General features: G+C 46.0%; 1 protein-coding gene across 1 annotated transcript in view; it reads right to left on the bottom strand.

Annotated features, from left to right (window-relative positions):
• The window catches only part of LOC144892283 (regulating synaptic membrane exocytosis protein 1-like), a 34,054-nt gene extending 10,410 nt beyond the window's left edge, over positions 1-23,644 (bottom strand). The window contains exons 1-2 of the mRNA XM_078778119.1: positions 23,452-23,644; positions 6,947-7,160 (exon numbers count right to left, since the gene is read on the bottom strand). Coding sequence (XP_078634245.1) covers positions 6,947-7,160; positions 23,452-23,642 — 405 coding nt within the window. The 5' untranslated portion in view covers positions 23,643-23,644. The remainder of the gene's footprint in view (positions 1-6,946; positions 7,161-23,451) is intronic.
• Between the last annotated feature and the right edge of the window lie 3,894 nt (positions 23,645-27,538).

Genomic DNA, 27,538 nt, shown 5'->3' with positions numbered 1-27,538 from the left:
TAAAGGTATCGAGGCATAAATGAATCAATTCAGCGCACAAAGAAAAGCAGAATATCACAATTATGAATGATAGTTCCAAATAATGCTCGGCTGGTTTGGGATCTGAGGGTTATATTGATGGAAGACACCTTGAACGTCTGCTTCCTGTCATAACGCACGGTGCTTTATCATCACGACAGAGGCCATTGCAGTGTCGGTGCTGCCCCGTTTGATTGATTTTAACAACAACATTGCTTCAGTGAGCTACACCATGGATTTCAAACTTGGGCAAATGTGCCGAATTGGCTCCTTTCCCTTAGGAGGGCGGAAAATGTTTCCGAAAGAGGGGCGGGAAATAGTCATAGATGGAAGATCAACAGTCGGCTCCATCGCAAGAAAGAGAAAATGATCGATTTGAGGTAAATCCGGATATGTAGCCGTTCAATAAAACCAATTTGCATGAATGACGAGCACATATTGAGAGAGATCAAGAAAGAACAAGGAGTCCCCCACCAATACAGCTTCAGCTTGGGTCATGGAAAACAGGCAAGTGAAAGGGAGACATAATGGGGGGCCGGGAAGAAGGGGGGCACATTACAATCGAGTGGAGTGTCGAGGCGATCCACAAATTAGGATTTTTGATCTGCGAGGAGAGGTTGAACCCATCATACCTCTCACATAGTTTCTCGTGTCTAACTCATGGTGCTGTGCATCACAGTGGATGTCATCTATATATGTCCAAGAGATGAATATAACGGCTGATGATGGATCGATTTATTCATTCGAGATGCCCAGCTGATTTGTATCCTTCGACCGATTCTAGCAATCACTTCTTTCATTTCATGAAGAGTCTGATATCTTGGAACAGCCTGAAGGGAAGGATAGACCTTTCCTACTTTTCATGTCAGGCGGTTCACATCGGTCCATTATAGGAGCCCAGAAAGTTGGAAAATACTGGAGCAATCAGAGCACCTTGGATGCAACAGTACCTGCCTCTGGTTGTGAGATGCAAGGTTTACGATGTGCAAAACTCCAAGTGTTGAAGAAGTGAAGCTCCAGCTGCAGCCGGTTTCACAGAGCGCATCTTGATCGGTCGTTCTCGCTTCTTCAGCTTCTTGCTCTGACCACATTTGCTTTGACCAATATCCTTAAGGTTCTCTTGGGCGAATGTAACATCCCATTGAGATTCTCCATTTTTTTTGGTCAATCAGCAATGCTGCCACCAGAAAGGAGCCAGACCACCACGACTCCTCCATATTGCTCGTTGCCACAAGGACTTTTACAACCCTCAGTCCTGACTTCAAGTTACAACCTGACTACTTTCCTACCTAGGGGACATGTTGAATGGAGAAGGTGCATCAGACTCGGCAACGGTTGCTAGAGTGAGATGTGCATGGAAGAAGTTTTGGGAACTGAGTGGCGTGCTGACGAGGAGGGGAGTGTCGCTGAAGCTAAAGGGAAAGGTGTGCGCTGCATGTGTGAGAAGTGTTATGATTTATGGGAGCGAGACATGGGTAATGAACGAAGAGCAGCAACGAAGGCTGGAAAGGGTGGAAATGCGAATGGTTCGGTGGATGTGTGGAGTATCGTTGAGAGAGAGGAAGACAAATGATGAGTTGCGAAAGATGATGGGAATAGAGCCTGTGATGGATGCTGTGAAGAGGAACAGGTTGAGATGGTTTGGTCATGTGTTGAGGAAGGATGAAAGTGACTGGTTGAGAAGAGTGATGGAAATGAATGTAGAAGGAAGTAGAGGACTGGGAAGACCGAGAAAGACTTGGCTAAAGGTGGTGGAAGAAGAAATGCGGGCAAGGGGGTTAACAAGGGGAGATGCAGAAAATAGGACGAAATGGAGAAGATTGTCATGGGGCCCCGCAAGGCTAACCCCCGCTCTTGCAGAGAAAATGGCCTTAAAATGCCTGTAGTTGTTGTTGTTGTCCTGACTACAAGAACACAATAGGTTCGAAACCAAGATCTTCAAGTGGTGAACCGATATAATTGTTTCAAAATTAGCAACCTACCCACTCTGTCAATATAAGGTCTCAAAGGTGGACAACTTCAGACAAGCTCCAGCCAGGCACTCTGCGGTGAAGCAGACTTGGGTGTGGGAAACTTGCCAGACAAAGTTCCAGGTAGAGTTCATTGTGCTCAAAAATATTCTCCCCTCAACAGGATGACTACCCATATCACTACGGCACCCAATTCAAAACCGGAGGCACCGCAAACTAGTGTAGCTGTCCAGGAAGCAAAGCTCGGTTCTGACGTTTTGAACAGGTTCTGACGTGGGTTCGATGATCTTCATCTTGGACTGCACAGGGCCCCTGACTTCAATAAGCATGACGGCATCCGTTGAAACAGCACGTGTCATTTTTAACATGCTTTTGCATACATATTTGACTCCGGCCAATTCTGGAAGGCTGTTTGCAACAATTTCTTGTGCCACAGGAGCCTTGATGCGACACGTGTCGCATCATGTGATCAACCCAATGTGCACCTCTCGTTCAAAGTGATTCCAAATACAAACAGGTAAAAAAGGTCAATGAAAATAAGAGCAGAGCAGCAGGGTTCAGGCCAGTGGACGGGCATTTGGCATGATGAACAAACAAAACGATATAATAAAATATTTTCGATTTATCTCCTGTACTAACAACCTGTTAAAGCATTTTATGAATAAATATCTCCAAACAGGTACAAATGCAATTTCAAATTAGTGTATAAACTTCAAGAGCCTTCAAAGGAAGTATAATGGAATGGAAATATGAGCTACAGGTGTAAAATACTGGATAGTTCAGGTATAACCTTAGACACTTTATATATTGCACGGAAATAAGCTTAATATAATATACATTCTGCAGAAAACCCAAAATGGAAAAAGGACAACGGGGAGTAAGATGAAGCACATGGTGGCCATGAATATCAGATAGACAATAAAACGAGTAAAAGGGAGAGCTTCAGAGGCCGGAATAGCAGGTTTCAGAGTCAGGCATAATGGATTTCAAAGGATTAGTCAAAGCAGGATTCAGAGGTATAACAATTGGTTTTCAGAGACTGGCAGTGCGGGGGTTAGAGGCAGAAAGAGAAGGTTATAGAGATCGGATAAGTGAGTTTCGAAAAAAGGCATCCACTGGTTTCAAAAACAGTCAGTGCGGGTTTTCAGAGACATTAATAGCAATGTTCAGAGGCGTGAAGACCAAGTTTCAGACCTGGAATGTTGTAGAAGAAGTGCAAATTTTCGCATGAGGGTTTGAAGACGCTATGCGAGAGTTCAGAGTCGCGATGCAAGGGTTCGGGGTCGTGATGCGGCGTTCGGGGTCGCGATGCGGGAGTTCGGGGTCACGATGCGGGGGTTCGGGGTCACGATGCGGGGGTTCGTGGTCGCGATGCGGGGATTCGTGGTCGCGATGCGGGGATTCATGGTCGCGATGCGGGGGTTCATGGTCACGATGCGGGAGTTCGGGGTCACGATGCGGGGGTTCGTGGTCACGATGCGGGAGTTCAGGGTCACGATGCAAGGGTTCGGGGTCGCGATGCGAGGGTTCGGGGTCGCGATGCAAAGGTTAGGGGTCGTGATGCGGAGGTTAGGGGTCGCGATGCGGAGGTTAGGGGTCGTGATGCGGAGGTTAAGGGTCGCGATGCGAAGGTTAGGGGTCACGATGCGAAGGTTAGAGGTCGCGATGTGAGGGTTCGAGGATGCCATGCCAGGATTCGAGGGCACAAAGTGCGGTTTCAAGGGCACAAAGTGCGGTTGAGGACACAAAGTTTAGGCTTAACGGAACGAAGTGTGGGCTTGAGGACATGAAGACTGCGTTTTAAAGATGGACTTCAGAGGAAAAGCAATAAATATTTTGGACGGAACAAAAAATGAAATGGAAGAATAAATTGGAATTATGGAAAATGTTAAAAGTCAGAGTAGATCATTAAAATAAAGTGAAAAGAATCAGAGATCGAGTTTGAATTGGCCGTGGAACGAGGTAAGGTAGAATGTTTTTAGCAGAGGTTTAGGCTGACCACTTTATCTTCCTGGTCCCGCCAGCCATCCACGCGAGGCAGGGGCAGGAGGGGATGTAAGAAGGACAAAAGGCAGAAGGACAGATGAAGTTTGGTAAGGGATAAAAGAGATGGGTTGGAGAGAAATAAACTTCATAAAAATACAAATTGTTTAACAAAGAAATGCATTAGTAAATATCAGCAAGGCTAATTAAACGGCTGAAAATTATTACAATGAATTGCAATTAAAAGGAGATTCTAAACAACTGAATTAAGGAATGCAATTAATTAGACCTGTAGTAATAACGATCAGCGATCGGTTTATCCTCAAGGCGGAACGCGTAAACTCATCAACAAAAGGAAAGTCTCCATCCTTTCTCCCTACTCTGTGGTTCGTCCACTGGGAAAGATTTCGTCACGTAATGAGAATGTTTTTCTCACGTTTCTCACGTCTCACGTTACGTCACGTAATAAATAACCAATAGAAGTTCTGCCTTAAAGGGTTAAAATAACAAAAACCCCTGCTGAAAGTGTTCATTGTGCATTCATGGGCAGTTTGTATGGCTAGCCAGGTAACACAAGGTTGGGCCAACGTTGTCAGTTGGCCGATTGGTCGCAAGCGAATTGTTGACGTCAGGGCGACGTTGTGTTGGCGGGGTAGCCATTAAAAAAAAAGATCTCCAGGAGATCAACTGATGCTCAAGCAAATTAGTCTTGTATTGGTGAAGCATACTTTTATGACATCCTGACAAAATAATCTATCTATCTTGCACCCACATATGGTCCCACCATGTCGATTCAATGATGCGTTTGTGAAAGAGAACATCGTAAGGGTCCGTCGGCCACAAGGTCCCTTAACACGGAGAGGAAAACCGAAGGAATAATCTTTTGGAAGATGTTACTAAAATCGCATTCACGTGAACGAACAAAGCCATGAAGAACATGAACAAGATTGAGCAAAAGACCACTTGGCCCGTTTGGTGTTCCTCACTGAGGACTTGTCTCATTGGCCTTCAAAATCCAGGCTCGAATCCCACTTCCTGCTTTCATTTGTCCAATGCCTCCTTATGCACTCTTTATGTGGTGGTACAATTGTGGTCTCCTAATGTCATGGCTTTGCGTCAATTGGCGACACAAAAATCGACCAGTTTGTGCAGTGATGCATGGTGTGTGCGGCATGGTCTTGCAAGATCGATTCCGATTAATCGAAGAGATTGGGAAAACTAGAGACAATCCTTTGCCATTTCATGCGAACAACATGTAGTTCACGCCAGATGGTTTGTACATGGGTAGTGTTTAGGTAGCACCCAATGTTATAGCACCCAATGTAGTCTCATCTTATTTCATCATAATGGTGTAGAAAACTAGAATGACGCTCTTCGACGTCGGCAAAAATGTGATCGGCAAAATCCCATCGCTTGTTCGCTACTGGCAACATAAATTTTACCTTAACATGACCTCTGACCTTTGACCTCGACTCCAAAATCTAATCAGTTTATCTTTGCATCATAATATATAATTATATCAAGTTTGGTTAAAATCCCATGACTGGTTCACAGGTTAGCTCAGTAACAGAATGTTTACCTAACGGGACCACTGACCTTTGACCTCTTGACCACATAATCTAATCAGTTCACCTTTACCTCATTATACATACCTTCACCAAGTTTGACTAAGATCTCTTCAGCCGTTCTCAAGTTATCGCGGTAACAAAAACCTATCACGGACGGAGGGATGGACTGACAACCTGAAAACACGACTACGTCGGCGGAGGCATAAAAACAGGGCAGACACAAAGGATCTTGCCCCAGAATACTGAACGGAACACCACGTAAGTGCAAATCGTGTGAGGGAGAGGCTAAACACCAAAAGGAAGTTTGTACACCTACAGTTTTTTTTTTGTTTTTTTTGTATACAAGATTGAGACTCGTGTCAGAGCGAAGACAGATCACAAAATGACAAATTGACACATAAAACAGATGATAAAGGGAGCGGGAGACAAGATGGGGAAAGAGAGGGAAAGAGAGGGAAGCACACAAGTACAACAGCAGAGAACAGGGACATCGGGATATCTGTGGGAGGGAGAGGGCTTGGGGGAAGGAGGCATGGGAAGGGGGGTGGGGGGATGGGAGAGGTATAAAACCACATGGACACAGCTAGGACTTCCAGGAAAGATCATGAGATCGAGGACTTCCAACACAGCGAGGACTTCCAGGAAAGCAGTCAGTATTTCAAAAAAGTGGATCTGGGGTGAATTAACGGGGTTAGAAAAGATCAAGGTTTTGCTTTCTCATTTTTAGTATCTCTGTAAGTAAGTAGTAAAAAGTGGTTTAAATTCCCCCCCAAACGTGTAACTGATTGACACAGTATATGTACTTACAATATATGTATTAACCTATTTCATTATAGTTGGGTAATGTTGGGTAACGAGGTTGGGTAATGTTGGGTACATTTTCAGTTGGGTAATGAGGCACAGCTAAGCTTGGCAACAGAGAGTACAAAACATCGGTGTGTATATAACAGAGAACTGCGACAAAGGTGAGTCTTAATCCAGCAGGATAAAAGCCTGCTCCCTTTACGTGCTTGGACACATAGCCTGGTGTTGGCTTAGCGGTTAGGGTGCCGGCTTGGGATCCTAGGATCCTGGGTTCGAATCCCAATCGATCGCTGAATTAACGCTAGGGGGGTTGACTCAGCCTGTCATCCTTCTGAGGTCGGCAAATTGAGTACCAGTTCACTGGTAATTTCCTGTGTGTCGCAAAAGGGGACCACGGTGCCCAAAGGGCACCTGCTCTGCAGGGGAAAATGGCCTCTAAAGGTGGTCCTATACGTGTTTGGGCAGAGATCGGTCATTAAACTGTCTGAGCCTTATGTTTTCCATCTCCATTTTTTTACGTCTACAAAGATTTCAAACCTTTCAAAACAACTCATCATTTCCTCTTGCAAAATAGACCGAGGTGGACCAGATGGTCGGGGGCACCTTGTTAGAGCGCAGCGTGACACGCCCGCCGCACCGGGCGCAGAACTTGGTCTGACAATATGAGCAAAGGTGTCCGCAGCCATCCGCAAACTTGGTCTTTCTGCAGATGCCACATGTCGGCGCATCGTCTTTGCCATCTCCCTGCTGCTTCCGACTCTCCTCGCCAATCTGCTTGATTTGCTCCTTGTAACTTTCAAACTGCTGGTGCAGGCATCTATGTGGGAAGACAAGTGGTGAGAAATGGAGATCATAAAAATGTAAAAAAACATCTTGGGTGTACCAAATAATTACGTCAATGAAATCACATTTCAATAAATCCTGAGTTTATGATGTTCAACAAGTGTCTATTTCTAAGGAGTTAAAGTAAACTATTTATCATATGATGTTCACAGGGATTTCAGAACACACTTGCAATACAACAACATGCATTTTAAGGCCATTTTCCCTGCTAGAGCGGGGGTTAGCCTTGCGGTCCCCATGACAATCTTCTCCATTTTGCCCTATTTTCTGCATATCCCCTTGTTAACCCCCTTGCCCGCATTTCTTCTTCCACCACCTTTAGCCAAGTCTTTCTCGGTCTTCCCCGTCCTCTACTCCCTTCTACATTCATTTCCATCACTCTTCTCAACCAGTCACTTTCATCCTTCCTCAACACATGACCAAACCATCTCAACCTGTTTATCTTCACAGCATCCATCACAGGCTCTATTCCCATCATCTTTCGCAATTCATCATTTGTCTTCCTCTCTCTCAACGATACTCCACACATCCACCGAACCATTCGCATTTCCACCCTTTCCAGCCTTCGTTGCTGCTCTACGTTCATTACCCATGTCTCGCTCCCATATATCATAACACTTCTCACACATGCAGCATACACCTTTCCCTTCAGCTTCAGCGACACTCTCCTCATCAGCATGCCACTCAGTCCCCGAAACTTCTTCCATGCTAAACGAACAATGCCAAATGCCAACGTCTATCATATGTAATGTGGACAGAGAAGGTCACTAGGACACCCAAGTCAATCGGCTCATGGGTAAGCAATCCACTGCAAAGTCTGCGAACTCCGAACGTGTAGAACATGGTACACGCGGAAGTGGGATCAAAGGAAGGGATGCTGGACCAAGAGATTGAAGCCAATACAAGGTGACACGACACAAAACGATTGCTCAACAGGTGAATAAACAAGGCACCAAAACACTGTGAATACTAGGTCAAGGAAACAAATAAATGCTTGTGCATTCGAACACCTTACGATCAAAAAGGTGTGCAGGTGTGCAGAAAGCTGTCACCACCTCCCCATCAGCCTTCATCAGCAAGACAAAATGACACCATGAAGGTAACGCAGCGAAACACACTTTTATACTGGAGGAAAAGGAAAATAGAAGCAGGAATAGAAGGGTCTTTCATAATCATTGGACTCTCCCGCGATGAAGCCAACTCTGAGGGCCTTTCACTCGCTCACCGCAGGCAAGTTGGTGGTCTTTCTGTCTTCTACCGACTCCTCTCTGGCCAAGACCCCCCCCCCCCCCCCAAGCTCTCTCTGGGCTCTGTCCCCCAAATATTCCTGCAGGACGCACAAGATCTGCCATTGGAGAAGAGGAAAGATCACTCTTATGGTGAAATTGCCAAAATCAAGACTCTCTGCTCACCTTCACTCCTTCATTCCTCTTTTTTCCCACCTCTGGAACAAACTCCATCACTCGCTTCAATCCCACTCCTCCCTCCAGGTCTTTAAAACAGCCGTTCACCACCATCTCTTATCTTCCCCCATCTTGGAAATCAGCCAACATCGCCGCTTTACACAAAAAAGGTTTAAAAACAGATCCCAGCAACGACAGACCAATCAGCATTCTCCCAATTATCAGCAAAGTCATGGAATCCATCATTGCTTCAGATATGAAATCTTTCCTCTTCTCCAATGGCTTGATCTCTGATCATCAATTTGGTTTGAGACCAGGTCACAACTCTGGACATGCTGCTTCTGCTGTCTCAACAATGGATGGAGGTCCTCAATGCCAAACAGGAAATTAGAGCTGTCCCACTTGACATATCACGTGCCTTCGATACGGTCTGGCACACCGCTCTGCTCACCAAACTCTTCTCCAATGGTATCCATGGAAATCTCCACGCATGGCTGGCAGACTTCCTCTCTAGTCGTAGTCAACGCGTGGCCCTGAATGGGTTTCTCTCATCTCCCCCTTCCTGTTCAGGCTGGAGTTCCCCAAGGCAGTGTTCTGGGCCTTGTGCTTTTTCTTGTCTTCATCAATGATCTCTCTGACTCTCTTGAAAATCCTCTCCATCTCTTTGCTGATGACTCCACTCTCTGCCGCTCCATTCCTAAATCCCTCAGATCGGCAGTCTGCAGCCTCCTCACTCTCTGCAGACCTAGACAAAAGCACAGACTGGTCAAACAAGTGGAACATGCCTTTCAATCCTGACAAATCTCACACTCTTACGATGTCTCTCCGAAAAAACGGACGGGACAACCCTCCCATCCACTTTCTGAATAATCCTCTCCAAGAAGGTCTGTCACTCAAGCTTTTGGGTCTCACTATCTGCCTTGATCTTTCCTGGGAAAACCACATTTCAAATCTGGCCTCCAAAGCCAGTCGCCGACTGGGCATCCTCCGTCGTGCGAAGTCCTTCCTTGGCACACCTGAGCTCCTCACCACATACAAGGCTTTCATCCGCAGATCAATGGAATACTGCTCTCCCCTCTGGGCTGGTGGTCTTTCTTGCCTCACACCTAGCTCGTCTTCACACTGTTGAAACCAAAGCGTTCAGAATCATTGGAATCTCCCGCGATGAAGCTAACTCCAAGGGCCTTTCACTCACTCACCGCAGGCAGGTTGGTGGTCTTTCTGTCTCCTACCGACTCCTCTCCGGCCTTGCCCCCCCAGCTCTCTCTGGGCTCTGTCCCCCAAATATTACTACAGGTTGCACAAGATCTGCCAGCAACCCTCTTGTGGTTAAACTGCCAAAATCAAGACTCTCTGCTCACCTTCACTCCTTCATTCCTCTTTTCTGCTGCCTCTGGAAAAAAAACTCCCTCACTCTCTTCAATCCCACTCCTCCCTCCAGGTCTTTAAAACGATTGTTCACCACCATCTCTTATCTTACCCCATCCAAAACCTTGATCTTTTATACCCCCGCTAATTTCACCCCAAATCCACTTTTTTGAAATGCTAACTTCTTTCCTGGAAGTCCTTGGTGTCCTTGTGTTTTATACGTCTCCCACCCCTCCCCCCACTTCCCACGCCTCCTCCCCCCAAGCCCTCTCGCTCCCACAGATCTCCCGATGTCCCTGCTCTCAAATGTTGCGTTTGTGTGCTTCCCCCTCTGTCCCCATCTTGTCTACCGCTCCCCTTTTTATATACTTTGTTTGTCTGTTTGATTTGTTTGTGTGATAAATGTTAGCTCTTTCACGAGCCTCGATTCTGTCCACAAAAAAAAGAAGAAAAATCCAAAACCTTGATCTTTTCTATCCCTGTTAATTCACCCCAGATTCACTTTTCTGAAATACCGACTTCTTTCCTGGAAGTCCTAGCTGTGTCCATGCGTTTTTTTTTACCTCTCCTACCCCCAACCTCCTTCCCACGCCTCCTCCCCCCAAGCCCACTCCCTCCCACAGGTCTCCCAATGTCCCTGTTCTCAAATGTTGTACTTGTGTGCTCCCCCTCTCTCCCCATCTTGTCTCCCGCTCCATTTATTTCGTCTTGTGTCAGTTTGTTTTTTTTGTCATTAATGTTAGCTCTTACACGATCTTGTATAGAAAAAAAACAAAAAACGGCACTTGGTAGAGCACGCACCTCTGCCAGGCTGAACAGTTTATGTTTTGTATCCCACTGATAGGCCAGATCTGGATTCAGACCTGAACTAAAATCGAATCGCCTCGTTCTTGTTACCTTCACAACTAATCAACCAACTTTTGTCATAATTCATCTATAACTTTTAGAGATATCGTGCTATACCATGTAGCGTCTTTGGTTCTACCTATCTCTCGATGGTGAAGAATCACAAAAATTCTAGTATCCGGATCCAGATCTTCACCAAAATCTAATCAATTTGTCCTCGTCACACCCAACCTGTCCACCAAGTTTCGTCCAAATCTGTCCATAACGTTTTGAAATATCGTGCTCACAGACAAACAGAGGTGAAAACAGAACCTCCGTCCAACTTCAGTGACAGGGGTACTAAGAGTACGTTCGAATACAATCAAATGCAGAAGTAGAAAGAGAAAGGAAGAAAAAGGAGAAGCCCAGCAAAGATAAATGCATGTTCGAGCTTCAGCATATCAGTAGCAAATAAACGAGCAGATTGACCAATCGCATTGAAGGATGGATAAAAGTGGGGGAAACTCGGACAAAGAATCATCAATGTCGGGAGAAAGCTGTACGCACAGTTTTGTGCCTTTGCTGGGTTTTTTTTTTTCTTTTATAAATCAGACAAAATGGGTTTTTTATTTTTAAATATGGCAACAACTCAGTCGGAGGTGCTTATAAAAGCAAATGTGAAAATTAATTCGCTTCGCAGCTTTACTCCTGTAATAGGCATCAGAATGAATCATCTGAGGGATGTGCCAGCAATGCTGACAATTAATATTTAAAAAATCACACGAATTTCCATAACAGACACTTGAAAAGCTCAACACAACCTCTTGTACTGTGCAAAGACCAAATTAATAATAGCGAAGGGGAGGTGTGTGTACGGGCAGGGCCAAGGTAAAGAAACGTCGCATTGAAACTCAACACCACAAGGCACGAGGAACCACACGGTGCTTGTAAGGGGCCAGGCCCCACTCAAACCACGGGAAGATCCCTGGACGTTGTTCGGAGAGCATCCGTTCACGATTTTGTCCGTAGATGTAAACAGCAGCCATGAACGCTCAAGCTCTCCAAGTGCACCTGCGACACCTTCACAGAGAGCACCCAAATCCTATGTGCAGCTGGCTCACCCAGGGACCTGTCGGTGCTGGAAGGATTATTTATCAAAAGATGTTAAAAGGGATTTTCAAAAGACAATCGGAGGTAACACGATGAAGTTAAACTTAAAAGCGACGCACGAGTGGCCAGGTTATCCACGCTCACAGCCGAAGAGAACAGACTCCCTCTAGACTCCGCAAAGCCGTCCGACACGATGGTGCACGGGTAACCTCTCGTCTGCATTCAATTCCTGACCAGCCTATAAATCTGTCGCATCGGTGATACTGGACAGAGTGGTGCATTGCAAATCGGGTCGCCACTTGGACGGACATCAAGCCAGACACGAATCAAAAAGAGCAGCACTGGATCCCTCAAATATGTCGAGTGGAGATTCACCGGCATCATATCTCTGTCCTCAAAGACCTCTGCTGAAAACTGGCAGTGTTTACTGCAAGCCAGGCTGAGGGGTTGCTATATTCAGGCCATCAGCACCCCCACCAGGTGGCTGGTACAGAGAGACCTAGATTCTCTCAACTCATAGAAACTTCCACCAAAAAAGGACATTACCGTATGAGGAAAAGCAGGAGTCAAAGGTGAAAGAAATCTGCACTTGCTTCCAAAAGCTATAACAATGGGTCAGGGTGTACTCGGGTGTGTTCCACGCTCTCGGTAAGGTATTTCATCCACCAGCATCTGATTCTCAGGATGTGTCTGGTGTAAGTGTCTTGGCCTTTCCATTTCAGGTGATTAATCATTTGCAGAGTGATTGGTTTGAACCACGTCCATCAGTGAACAACCGCAACAAAAAATGCAGTGTGGACACATCGGTAGCCAGGATGTTGAATAAGTGAACGGTTTTTAAAATATATATATATATATATATATATGTCACGTGATCTCTTTCAATATCATGAAATAAAAAAGCAATTCACATTTCAGTGTGGTAATGCCAACAGAGGTTATCAATCACTAACAGATCCGACTACGACTACTACTTCATCTATCTATAATTCCAGTAATCTCTGTGTGTGTGTGTGTCTGTCTGTGTGTCTGTGACCGCTGTTTCTCGACAACCACGGGTCCGATATACTTGAAACTTGCCAGGTATATTGCTGGGGACCCGAGGATGTGCCTTTTCAAGGTTTCATATTAATCGGACAATTACTTACCGAGATATGTCCAAAAAACGCTTCAACCAATCAGAGAGCAGCGAACTAGCGCGTGTGCCGAACGTGGCGGACACACTCTGCCTCGGATGGCACATTTGAGAGCGTATTCATTTATTTCACGTTTGCAAACTATGTTGGCGCTATGTTGGCGTTAAACGATGTTTTAAAACTAATAAAAACGAATTTGCGATTCATTCGCTTTCCTGCGCGTTTGTGTACGCGATGGCGATTTCTTTACCAAACTCCGGAAGCCGTTCGCTTTGGACCGAACCATTTCATGTAAATAGAGGGGGGGGTTCTGTGGTCGTTGCGAATGGACCAAACCATTCATGTAAATAGAGGGGGGGGATTGTCACTGTACTCGCAAGCCGTTCGCCGTTCGCTTTGGCGTTGCGAATGGACCAAACCATTTCATGTAAATAGAGGGGGGGGATATAATTTTAGATAGATATATAGTACGGGCATATATATAGTACGGGCATGCCCTAGTATTCTGTAATGGCACCAATTAGTCCCACCTTCTTGTGAAATCAACTGGGGAATGTTTTTGTACAAGTCATTCACAAAACAGTTGGCCGGGTCAATAACGCGACTATCTGTGCCGAAAGACAACGCGGGATCTTTAATGTCCACAAGCTAATGCCAGCCGATGGACAACTGGTTTGACGTCCTTCCGAGGGATGTCACTTTGGGATGCATCACCCAACCTCCGAAACACCAATCCGATTTATTGTTTCATCAGATTGCAAAACAAACCCAGAGCAGACAGCTCAAAGGTGAGCATGCACCTCTCTGCACCATCCTGTTGGACATGTTCATCAGCGGTTTATTGATCAAAATACCAGAAGATTAAGCCTTTCACAATTGCACAAACAAGATGAGACCCGTCAGTTGGTTGTACCCATTGGTCGTCGAATAAAAAGGAAGAGCCAGTTCCCTGCCCAAGCAGTCACCGGCCAGTAAATACACAGGACGGTTCTCCAATGCTCTTCCCAGCAGTAATCATGGCAGGAATATGGAATTTGACCAGGGTACTGGTGCACAATTGGCTAGTCTATTCTGAAGCGGTTCAGTGGGATGTGTTAGCTGCATTGGTCACAATGAAGTAGCCGACCTTGCACACGACACCTCCTGATGAAACAGCGACCTTAGACCTCCAGCCAAAGTTTCCTAGTGTAATGGCACTCTTTGAGGAAATGGCGACCCACTCGGAAGGTTACCGCAGAACGACAGCAGAGTAATGCCTTTACCCAGAGCGCACCATGGGCAGGAAAATCACGACGCATTAAAAGACACAGTGCTGTTGCGGTGTATGTTTGCCTTATCATGTGACCTTCTACACATATTTATCAGTTTCGGAGCTCATGAGAGGCGTTACCAAATGATGAGCACAACAATGCTCCTTCACTAGTCCAGAGCCGAGACCAAACTCACAAAGCAAGCTGCACAGAAAAGATGCACCCACACACCACTTCACACCAAAGACCACAATCACCAGGCACAGACCCCATGAGATATACAACCGAGAATATTGGTATCGTGAGCGGGGTCGACTAAAAGCACGAACTGACAAAGCCAAGCAGTTGTGCACATAACCCGTGAAGTGGTATCAGTGGGAAATCCACGTGGCAGGATCAGCAAACATGCTTGTGATAGTTATTGCCTCAATTCGACGATGAACACCCCATGCAATTCCACTGTGAAAGCTCCAATTCTACTGCTAACAAACCCTGCAATGTACCAATCCCACCTTTAATACACCAATTCTGCTGTGAACACACCAATTCTGCAGTTAACACACCAATTATACTGTGAACACGCCCCTTGATGTAACAATCCTACCGTTAATACCCAATTTCTACGAATAATGCACCAAAGCCACTGTTGATAACCCAATTACACTGGTAGCACACCAAGTCCACCTTTAACACACTATTTCTACTAATAACACACCAAATCCACTGTTGATAACCCAATTAAACTGTTAGCACACCAAGTCTACCTTTAACACACAATTTCTATTGATAACGCACCAAAGCCACTGTTAATGACACAATTGCACTGTTAGCACACCAATTATACCTTTAACGCACTATTTCTATGAACAACGCACCAAAGCCACTGTTAATGACACAATTACACTGTTAGCACACCAATTCTACCTTTAACGCACTATTTCTACTGATAATGCACCAAAGCCACTGTTAATGACCCAATTAAACTGTAAGCACATCAATTCTACCTTTAACGCACTATTTCTACGAATAACGCACCAAAGCCACTGTTAATGACACAATTACACTGTTAGCACACCAATTCTACCTTTAACGCACTACTTCGACTGATAACACACCAAAGCCACTGCTAATGACCCAATTAAACTGTTAGCACACCAATTCTACCTTTAATGCATTATTTCTACTGAAAACGCACCAAAGCCACTGTTAATGACCCAATGAAACTGATAGCACACCAATTCTACCTTTAACGCACTACTTCTACTGATAACGCACCAAAGCCACTGTTAATGACCCAATTAAACTTAGCACACCATTTCTACCTTTAACGCACTATTTCTCAAGATAATGTCCCAAAGCCACTGTTAATGACCCAATTAAACTGTTAGCACACCAATTCTACCCTTAACGCAATATTTCTAATGATGACGCACCAAAGCCACTGTTATTGACAAAATTATACTGTTAGCACACCAATTCTACATTTAACGCACTATTTCTACTGATAATGCACCAACACCACTGTTAATGACCCAATTAAACTGTTAGCACACCATGTCTACCTTTAACGGACTATTTCTACTGATGATGCACCAATGCCACTGTTAATGACCCAATTAAACTGTTAGCACACCAATTCTACCTTTAACGGACTATTTCTACTGATGATGCACCAACGCCACTGTTAATGACCCAATTAAACTGTTATCATACCATTTCTACCTTTAAATCACTATTTCAACTGATAATGTCCCAAATGCCACTGTTAATGACCCAATTAAACTGTTAGCACACCAATTCTACCTTTAACGCATTATTTCTAATGATAACGCACCAACACCACTGTTAATGACACAATTATACTGTTAGCACACCAATTCTACCTTGAACGTACCAATCCTTTTTTCTTTTTTAGTATACAGAGTCAAGGCTCGTGGAAGAGCTAGAACACTGAATGTATCAGGATGCAACAGTACATTATAAAGAGGGGGTACACACCAAAGGCAGAGCTGAAGGACAAAATAGAGGGAGACTTGGACAAATAATGGTTGTGCGGAGGAATGGGGGGGCAGGAAAGGATGCTTGGGGTGGACAAGGACACAGAGGAAACTCTCAGGAGGGGAAAACTGGAAATTTGGAAGGAGGTGGGGTGAGGTTAAGGGGCAGGTTAACAGGGGGTAGAGAATATCATGGTTTTGGATTGTGGACGATCTGAGATGGTGGTGAAGAGCTATCTTGAAGATAGAAGAGAATAAGGAAGTTAGTTCCACAGGCGTGCAAAAAGAGGAACAAATGAGTGGAGGTAATCAGTGATCCGAGATTTGCGTAGTTTCACCACAAGTGGTTGATAGTGGACCGTGTGAGCCCTAAAGAAGCCTGGGGGGTTAGGGGACAAATCACGGAAAGAGCAGAGAGTGCAAGACCAGAAAGAAGGTGGGAGATGACAGAGACCACCGACCTGTCTGCGATGACGAAATGAGATGCCCATAGACTCCGTTTCGTAGTGGGAGATTCCAATAGTCTTCAATGCCTTGGTTTCCACGGTGTCAAGGAGTGAGGCAAGGGAGCCAGCCCATAGAGGAGAGCCATACTACAGCAACCTGTGGATGAAGGCCTTGAAGGTCTGGTGGGTAGATAGGAGTTCAGGTGTGCCAATGAATGACTTTGTACAATGGAGGATGCCCATTCGGCAGCTGTCTTTGGAGGCCAACTTTGAAATGTGGATTGCCCAAGAAAAATCATGCCTTGTTAGACCCAGGAGTTTGAATGGCTGAACTTCCCAAAGAGGATGGTTAAGAAAGCAGATGGGAGAGTTTGCCAGATGATCCTTTCGGAGAAAGATAGCGAGTGTGTGAGATTTTGTCAGGATTGAAAGACATATTCCTCCAAATGTTTGACGAGCTTGTGATTTATTCAAGGGCTGAAGAGAAGGAAGAGGCTGAAGGATGAGGGATGTCATGGCAGAAGTTGGAGTCATCAGCAAATAGATAAAGAGGATTTTCCCAGAGAGTCAGAGAGATCATTGATGACCAATTCTATCTTTAACACACCAATTGTATAGTTAATGCACGAATCCTACCTTTAACAGACCAATTGTATAGTTAATGCACCAATTCTACCTTTAACATACCAATTGTATAGTTAATGCACCAATTTTATCTTTAAGATACCAATCCTACTGTTAATGTACCAATTTTACCTTAAAGATACCAATCCTACTGTTAATGTACCAATTTTACCTTTAACATACCAATTGTATAGTGAATGCACAAATTCTACCTTTAATGTACCAATTCTATCTTTAACACACCAATTGTATAGTTAATGCACCAATTATACCTTTAATGTACCAATTCTACCTTCAACATACCAATTGTATAGTTAATGCACCAATCCTACCTTCAACATTCCAATTGTATAGTTAATGCACCAATTATACCTTTAAGATACCAATTCTATCTTTAACATACCAATTGTATAGTTAATGCACCAATTTTACCTTTAAGATACCAATTGTATAGCTAATGCACCAATTCAACCTTTAAGATACCAATTGTATAGTTAATGCACCAATTCTACCTTTAAGATACAAATCCTACTGTTAATGTACCAATTTTACCTTTAAGATACCAATCCTACTGTTAATGTACCAATTTTACCTTTAACATACCAATTGTATAGTTAATGCACCAATTCTACCTTTAAGATACCAATTGTATAGTTAATGCACCAATTCTACCTTTAAGATACCAATTGTATAGTTAATGTACCCATTTTACCTTTAAGATACCAATCCTACTGTTAATGTACCACCTTTAACATACCAATTGTATAGCTAATGCACCAATTCTTCCTTTAAGATACCAATTGTATAGTTAATGCACCAATTCTACCTTTAATGTACCAATTGCTACGGATTCGTCACTTCCGTTGTTGTGGTTTTCATCCACTGTAAATATTTTTGATTCCATGTACTATTATTGTTGTCGTTTAAGGGAGGTAGACGTTACTATTTTCAAAAGGTAAAAAGGTCAATGTTTTAAATGAAACCGGAACCGGACGACGACGAAGAGGAGGAAGAGGAGGAGAAGAAGGCGGAGCGAGTGAGTCGGGGAAGAAGCCTAGCTGATTCGAGGTCTGGAGCAAACGTTGACGAACGGAGGTCACAAGCTAACTTTGGGTATCCCGGGAAAGGGATTCTTGCGACAGAGTTGTTATCGCTGTGACAGATCAACCTGCGTGTCACGTTTTGGCGGTTGATTCCGAGGAGAATCATCGTCGTGCCGTTACGCCACGAGAACGGGCCGTCGGCCATTTTTACCTCGCGCAGGACTTGCGCTTCGCTCAAGGTTTCATCTTGCTTCAACCATTTTCACTGCATTCAGACGTTGATTGAGTGAGTAGAGTAGAGTAGAGTAGAGTAGAGTAGAGAGAGAGAGAGAGAGAGAGAGAGAGAGAGAGAGAGAGAGAGAGAGAGAGAGGAGGTTTTTGAGTGGAAAATCTGCGTGTCGCCGATTTGGAGCCGTGAAACGTCCATACCCGAGGGTGTGATTTCCCAGTCGCCTTGAGGGCGCCTTTGCGCAGCTTTGGCAGCAGGACTGTAACTGCCAACCCAACGGGATTCTGGTCTCGATTGGACATTGTTCTGACAATCGCTGGAGCGGATTGACTTTGGCTTGAAGCCAGAAACAACTTTGGCTTGAAGCCGGGATTAGAGACATTGGGAATCTTCTTCTTTTCGCTCACTTGGAGCACAGTGAGTTATATTGTACGAACCTGATGGTACCATCATAGGAAATATTTATTGGTTGTACAATTGATTACTATTGTTGTTGTACTGTTATTCTTGTGTGATCTTTATATAATACTTGTTTGTTTGTAACAATTGGTGTGGCTTCACCATTGATCTTTGACATGCAGAATAACGCATTTTTCTGCCGCGACTCCTCTCGGGGCTCGGAGGTACACCGTGACTGGGGTTTGGGGAGGAGAACATAACACAATTCTATCTTTAACATACCAATTGTACAGTTAATGCACCAATTCTACCTTTAAGATACCAATTGTATAGTTAATGCACCAATTCTACCTTTAAGATACCAATCCCACTGTTAATGTACCAATTTTACCTTTAAGATACTAATCATACTGTTAATGTACCAATTTTACCTATAAAATACCAATTGTATAGTTAATGCACCAATTCTACCTTTAAGATACCGATTGTATAGTTAATGCACCAATTCTACCTTTAATGTACCAATTCTATCTTTAACATACCAATTGTATCGTTAATGCACCAATTCTACCTTTAAGATACCAATCCGACTGTTAATGTACCAATTTTACCTTTAAGATACCAATTCTACTGTTAATGTACCAATTTTACCTGTAAGATACCAATCCTACTGTTAATGTACCAATTTTACCTTTAAGATACCAATCCTACTGTTAATGTACCAATTTTACCTTTAAGATACCAATCCTACTGTTAATGTACCAATTTTATCTTTAAGATACCAATCCTATTGTTAATGTACCAATTTTACCTTTAAGATACCAATCCTACTGTTAATGTACGAATTTTATCTTTAAGATACCAATCCTACTGTTAATGTACCAATTTTATCTTTAAGATACCAATCCTATTGTTAATGTACCAATTTTACCTTTAAGATACCAATCCTATTGTTAATGTACCAATTTTACCTTTAAGATACCAATCCTACTGTTAATGTACCAATTTTATCTTTATGATACAAATCCTACTGTTAATGTACCAATTTTATCTTTAAGATACCAATCCTACTGTTAATGTACCAATTTTATATTTAAGATACCAATCCTATTGTTAATGTACCAATTTTACCTTTAAGATACCAATCCCACTGTTAATGTACCAATTTTACCTTTAAGGTACCAATCCCACTGTTAATGTACCAATTTTATCTTTGAGATACCAATCCCACTGTTAATGTACCAATTTTACCTTTAAGATACCAATCTTACTGTTAATGTACCAATTTTATCTTTAAGATACCAATCCTACTGTTAATGTACCAATTTTATCTTTAAGATACCAATCCTACTGTTGATGTACCAATTTTATCTTTAAGATACCAATCCTACTGTTAATGTACCAATTTTATCTTTAAGATACCAATCCTACTGTTAATGTACCAATTTTATCTTTAAGATACCAATCCTACTGTTAATGTACCAATTTTATCTTTAAGATACCAATCCTACTGTTAATGTACCAATTTTATCTTTAAGATACCAATCCTACTGTTAATGTACCAATTTTATCTTTAAGATACCAATCCGACTGTTAATGTACCAATTTTATCTTTAAGATACCAATCCTACTGTTAATGTACCAATTTTATCTTTAAGATACCAATCCCACTGTTAATGTACCAATTTTATCTTTAAGATACCAATCCTACTGTTAATGTACCAATTTTACCTTTAAGATACCAATCCTACTGTTAATGTACCAATTTTACCTTTAAGATACCAATCCTACTGTTAATGTACCAATTTTATCTTTAAGATACCAATCCTACTGTTAATGTACCAATTTTATCTTTAAGATACCAATCCCACTGTTAATGTACCAATTTTACCTTTAAGATACCAATCCTACTGTTAATGTACCAATTTTATCTTTAAGATACCAATCCCACTGTTAATGTACCAATTTTATCTTTAAGATACCAATCCTACCGTTAATGTACCAATTTTATCTTTAAGATACCAATCCCACTGTTAATGTACCAATTTTATCTTTAAGATACCAATCCCACTGTTAATGTACCAATTTTACCTTTAAGATACCAATCCTACTGTTAATGTACCAATTTTATCTTTAAGATACCAATCCCACTGTTAATGTACCAATTTTACCTTTAAGATACCAATCCTACTGTTAATGTACCAATTTTATCTTTAAGATACCAATCCCACTGTTAATGTACCAATTTTATCTTTAAAATACCAATCCTACTGTTAATGTACCAATTTTACCTTTAATGTATCAATTTTACTGACACCAATTCTACCTGTGATGTACCATTCCTAACATTAACAAACCAATCCTGTTAAGGTATCCTCCTACCGATAACGCACCAATCCTACTGTGAACACACCTAATATCATGATTGTACCATTAATGCTCAAATCCTACGATCATAGCACCATCCTCCACCAAGAGAAATGTCATCAGAACATGAAGGAAACGAGCCAGGATGTCCGATCGTGTACCGTACGTACCCAAAGATGTCCGACGGGTACGATTTGCTTTCAGGTCTACAAAATGGCGTACGCGCAGGTCAGCTAACAGGTGGTGCCACACATACAGGGCCAGTCCCGCAGGTGAGGGTATGTTACCGTTAGATCACGACCGTTATGCACCAAGCATTATAAGCCGGCTATCTTCGGCTCTAAAGCGAATGATCCCGCAGATCAAAAGGTTTTGCTTCCATGTTCAGATTGGTCCCCTTTATCCTCCATCCTTCACCAAAGGTTTGCTTCCTCCAAACCGAATCCTCACCTGTTTCCTGACAACGCAGTCGCTCTGTGCTCGCACCTGCATTGGGTGACCGAATGAGTCGATGTACCTGAGGGCTCAGATACCTGCACGTCACGACCACATGAATTAAGCGACCAAGTAACCTGACGTGTCCGAAAACGAGCAATGTGCGACCACCTGTGACAGGCGACCAAATGAGCCGAGATGACGAAGGTCGCCACAAAAGTGCGACCACGTGTATTAGGAAAACCAAGGAAGTCAAAGTGCCTGACATTCCACAAGGTGCAACCACCTGCGTGAGGTGACAAGGAGAGCCGACATTCCCGAGATGCCACAAGGTGTGAGGACGTGCGACAGGTGACTAACCGAGCCGACAAGACCAAAATACCAGTGAAGTGCAAACACCTACATTGAAGAGAACAAACGATTCAATGTGTCCAATATACCAGAAAAGGTGTGGTGGCCACCTACATTTGGAGACCAAGTGAGCTAATGTGCCCGAGATTCCGCAAGATGCAACCACCTGCATTATTTCGGCCACGTGAGTCAACATGGCCAAGATATCCCCTTGGTGCGACCACCTGCAATAGGAGACCAGATGAGCCAATGTCGCCGATCTTCTGCAAAGTGAAACCAACTGCATTAGGAAACAAGGCAAGGTGACATGCTTGAGGGTAACCTCAAGGAGTGACCACCTGCATTACGCTATCAAGTGAGTCGACTTACCTGAGCTTTCACAGGGTTCAACCACCTGCGATAGCAGACCAAGCAAGCCGACATGCCTGAGATAAGGTGTGACCACCTGCGCCAGCCACAAAGCCACCTGACCGTCCCAAGATACCCACAAAATGCGACCACCTGCTTTGGTGACCAGCTGAGCCGACATGCCTGAGAGAAGGTGTGACCACCTGCGCCAGCCAACAAAGCCACCTGACCGTCCCAAGATACCCACAAAATGCGACCACCTGCTTTGGTGACCAAGTGAGCCAACCTGCCCGAGATAAGATTAAGAGCACGGTGCGACCACCTGCATTCCATGACCAAGGGAGCCGACCTGCCTGAGATGCCCACAAGTTGCGACCACCTGGATTACATGAGCATGCGAGCGGACCTGCCCAAGTTACCCACAAAGTGTGACCACCTGCATTACATGACCATGCGAGGATACCTGCCCGAGATACCTACAAGGTGCGACCACCTGTATTACATGACCAAGGTAGCCAACCTGCTCGAGATACCCACAAGGTGCAACCACCTGTATTACATGACCAAGGGAGCCAACCTGCCCGAGATACCTACAAGGTGCAACCACCTGTATTACATGACCAAGGTAGCCAACCTGCTCGAGATACCCACAAGGTGCAACCACCTGTATTACATGACCAAAGGAGCCGACCTGCCCGAAAAACCTACAAGGTGCGACCACCTGTATTACATGACCAAGGGAGCCAACCTGCCCGAAATACCTACAAGGTGCGACCACATAAATCAAGGCACAGCGAATACGTTCGAAACCCGCGGACACCGAGCCCGCACCCAGGGCACAAAGCACGCGAGCCGCGTCCCACTAGTGGACACGCTTTCGACCCGGGTCAGCCCCGAGCCGAATGGAAAGGGGACTAAAGGAGGATCGGATTACTTGAGCATCGCCTGTTCCTTCTCCTCCTCCTGGCGCTGCCGTTCCATCACACCCAGGATGATCTTCCGCTCTTCCTCGGTCAGATGGCTCAGGTCCGGGACCTCGGGACCCCGCCCGGGCGATGCGCTCGGGTCCGGGGTCGGTCCGGGCGGAAGGATCGAAGGTCCGCGTAGGCCCAGAGGGGAGGCCATGCCGGGAGAGGCGACGATCGAGAGAGGGAAGAAATGGGAAGGGTCGGGGTGGGGAGAGGCGTGATTACCGAGTGCGAGGAAGAAGAAGAATAAGAAGAAGAAGAGGAGGGCGAAGAAGAAGAAGAAGAAGTGCGATATATGAGGGAAAAGGGAATAACGGGAGGGAGTGCGAGTTCGATGTGCGAATTAAAGAAAGATCCGTGGGCTGGGCGGGGATGCCCTCATGGGGAGCGACGAGGGAGCGAACGGAGAGGATTGTGAGGATGATAACGACGAAAGAGCGAATAAAAATGGGAATGAACCCGTTCGATGGCGATGAAGGAATGACACTGAGCTCGGAGTTTGGTTATGATAATGACGATGATGATGACGTCAACAAGATCGAGCAGCGCTCCTCCCTCCAAATCACGGCTCGGAGGAGGCATGGGGATGAGGGGAAACGGGTCACAGGAAAGGGACGAAGAGGGACGAAGAGGGACAATAGAATGAGGAGGGTCTCGAACGTCTCGATCAAAACCAGGGACGGATCGAAGGGGCTGAACCCGCGCGCTCCCATTTTCATTCATTCCTCTACAATCGTCCTCGTTATTCCTTCCTCATTCCGACCATCATCACAAATTTAAACGTTCACTTTCTTCCTTATTTTCCTCAGCAATTGATTATTTTTCGTCCATTATTCCTCTTTTAAATCTTCCCGCTATTCGTTCCGGGATTCGTTCCTTTTTTTGACGACGTGTTGTTCAGCACCGCGGAGAGCGCTCAGTGCAAGCAACCCGTGCTCTATTTCCCGCCCTTTGATAAATCTCCAAACGAGCGCCATTTATTCGTGCACGATCCGCTCGCACTCACTGACTCGCTTTGAGATCATTTTATTTGATAACACAAGCAGAAACATGTCCAGATAATCTTCTCCAGGCGGGTCCGAATCCCTCGTGCTGTTTCCATATGCGATTCGTGCCGTGACGAGACGCCTCGGTATGACTACACAATGACTATACCTCCCCCTCTCCAGTGTTGATCCACACACAGGTGGGTGGAGAGAACGCGTCATCAAGCGTGCACATACCGGTGGGGTGGGGTGAGGTGGGGTAGGGTAGGGTAGGGTGGGGTGGGGAGTAGGCGTCATCACGTTTCCACACGCTCGGGGAACGTCATCACGCGTGTACATGCGGGTGGGGAGGGGTGTCATCACGCGTGTACATGTGGGTGGGGGGGGGGGGGGGGTGTCATCACGCATCTACATGCGTCTACATGCGAGTTGGGGGGGGGGGGTGTGTCATCACGCGTGTACATGCGGGTGGGGGGGGGGGGGGGGGTGTCATCACACGTGTGCATGCGGGTGGGGGGGGGGGGGTGGGGGTGTCATCACACGTGTACATGCAGGTGGGGGGGGGGGGTGTCATCACGCGTGTACATGCGGGTGGTTGGGGTGTCATGACGTGTGTACATGCGGGGGGGGTGTCATCACGCGTGTACATGCGGGTGGGGGGGGGGGGTGTCATCACGCGTGTACATGCGGGTGGGGGGGGGGGTGTCATCGCGCGTGTACATGCGGGTGGGGGGGGGGGTGTCATCACGTGTGTACATGCGGGTGGGGGGATGTCATCACGCGTGTACATGCGGGTGGGGGGGTGTCATCACGTGTGTACATGCGAGTGGGGGGGGTGTCATCACGTGTGTACATGCAGGTGGGGAGGGGGCGTCATCACGCGTGTACATGCGGGTGTGGAGGGGGGCGTCTTCATGCGTGTACATGCGGGTGGGGGGGGGGGGGAGTGGAGGACGTCATCACACGTGTACATGCGGGTGTGGATGGGGCGTCATCGTGAGTGTACATGCGGGTGGGGACGGGGGCGCCGTCACGCATGTATATGCAGGTGGGGGGAGGCGTCATCACGGAAGTACATGCGGGGGGGGGGGGGGGCGTCATCAAGCATGTCGATGTGGGTGGGGGCGTCATCATGCGTGTACATGTTTGTCATCACACGTGTACATGCAGGTGGGGGGCGTCATCACACGTGTACATGCGGATGGGGGGCGTCATCACGCGTGTACATGTGGGTGGGGGGCATCATCACGCGTGTACATGCGGGTGGGGGGGCATCATCACGCGTGTACATGTGGGGGGCGTCATCACGCATGTACATGCGGGTGGGGGGCGTCATCACGCATGTACACGTGGGTGGGGGGCATCATCACGCATGTACATGCGGGGGGCGTCATCACGCATGTACACGTGGGTGGGGGGACGTCATCACGCGTGCACATGTGGGTGGGGGGCGTCATAATGCGCGTACATGCGGGTGGGGGGGGTGCGTCATCACGCGTGTACATGCGGGTGGGGGGGGGTGCGTCATCACGCGTGTACATGCGGGTGGGGGGGGGGGTGCGTCATCACGCGTGTACATGCGGGTGGGGGGGGGGTGCGTCATCACGCGTGTACATGCGGGTGGGGGGGGGGGGTGCGTCATCACGCGTGTACATGCGGGTGGGGGGGGGCGTCATCACGCGTGTACATGCGGGTGGGGGGGGCGTCATCACGCGTGTACATGCGGGTGGGGGGGGGCGTCATCACGCGTGTACATGCGGGTGGGGGGGGGCGTCATCACACATGTACATGCGGGTGGGGGGGGGGGGCGACATCACACGTGTACATGCGGGTGGGGGGGCGTCATCACACGTGCACATGTGGGTGGGGGGCGTCATAATGCGCGTACATGCGGGTGGGGGGGTGTGCGTCATCACGCGTGTACATGCGGGTGGGGGGGGGCGTCATCACGCGTGTACATGCGGGTGGGGGGGGGGGCGTCATCACGCGTGTACATGCGGGTGGGGGGGGGCGTCATCACGCGTGTACATGCGGGTGGGGGGGGGGGCGTCATCACGCGTGTACATGCGGGTGGGGGGGGGGCGTCATCACATGTGTACATGCGGGTGGGGGCGTCATCACACGTGCGCATGTGGGGGGGGGGCGTCATCACACGTGTACATGCGGGTGGTGGGGGTGTCATCCGGCGTGTACATGCTGTGGGAATGTGATGAGCTCGCACCATGAAACTGTGGGAATGTGATGAGCTCGCACCATGAAACTGTGGGAATGTGATGAGCTCGCACCATGAAACTGTGGGAATGTGATGAGCTCGCACCATGAAACTGTGGGAATGTGATGAGCTAGTACCATGATACTGTGGGAATGTGACGAGCTCGCAACATGAAACTGTGGGAATGTGATGAGCTTGTACCATGAAATTGTGGGAATGTGATGAGCTCGCACCATGAAACTGTGGGAATGTGATGAGCTCGTACCATGATACTGTGGGAGTGATGAGCTCGTACCAGGAATATGATGAGCTCGCACCATGAAACTGTGGGAATGTGATGAGCTCGTACCATGATACTGTGGGAGTGATGAGCTCGTACCAGGAATATGATGAGCTCGTACCAGGAATATGATGAGCACGTACCATGGTAATGCTTAATGGTACTGTGGGAATAAGATGAGCTCGTACCATGGTAATGCCTAAAGGTACGGTGGGAATATGATGAACTCTTATGGTAATGTGGGAAAGAGATTAGCTCGTACCATGATACTGTGGGAATGTGATGAGCTCGTACCATGATACTGTGGGAATGTGATGAGCTCGTACCATGATACTGTGGGAATGTGATGAGCTCGTACCAGGAATATGATGAGCTCGTACCATGATACTGTGGGAGTGATGAGCTCGTACCAGGAATATGATGAGCTCGTACCAGGAATATGATGAGCACGTACCATGGTAATGCTTAATGGTACTGTGGGAATAAGATGAGCTCGTACCATGGTAATGCCTAAAGGTACGGTGGGAATATGATGAACTCTTGTGGTAATGTGGGAAAGAGATTAGCTCGTACCA

This window comes from Myxine glutinosa, chromosome 5 (genome assembly GCF_964187855.1).
Source record: "Myxine glutinosa chromosome 5, kmMyxGlut1.1, whole genome shotgun sequence".
Taxonomy (NCBI): Eukaryota; Metazoa; Chordata; class Myxini; order Myxiniformes; family Myxinidae; genus Myxine; species Myxine glutinosa.
The sequence above is the reverse complement of the archived record's forward strand: the minus strand, read 5'-3'. Positions and strand labels throughout refer to the sequence as shown.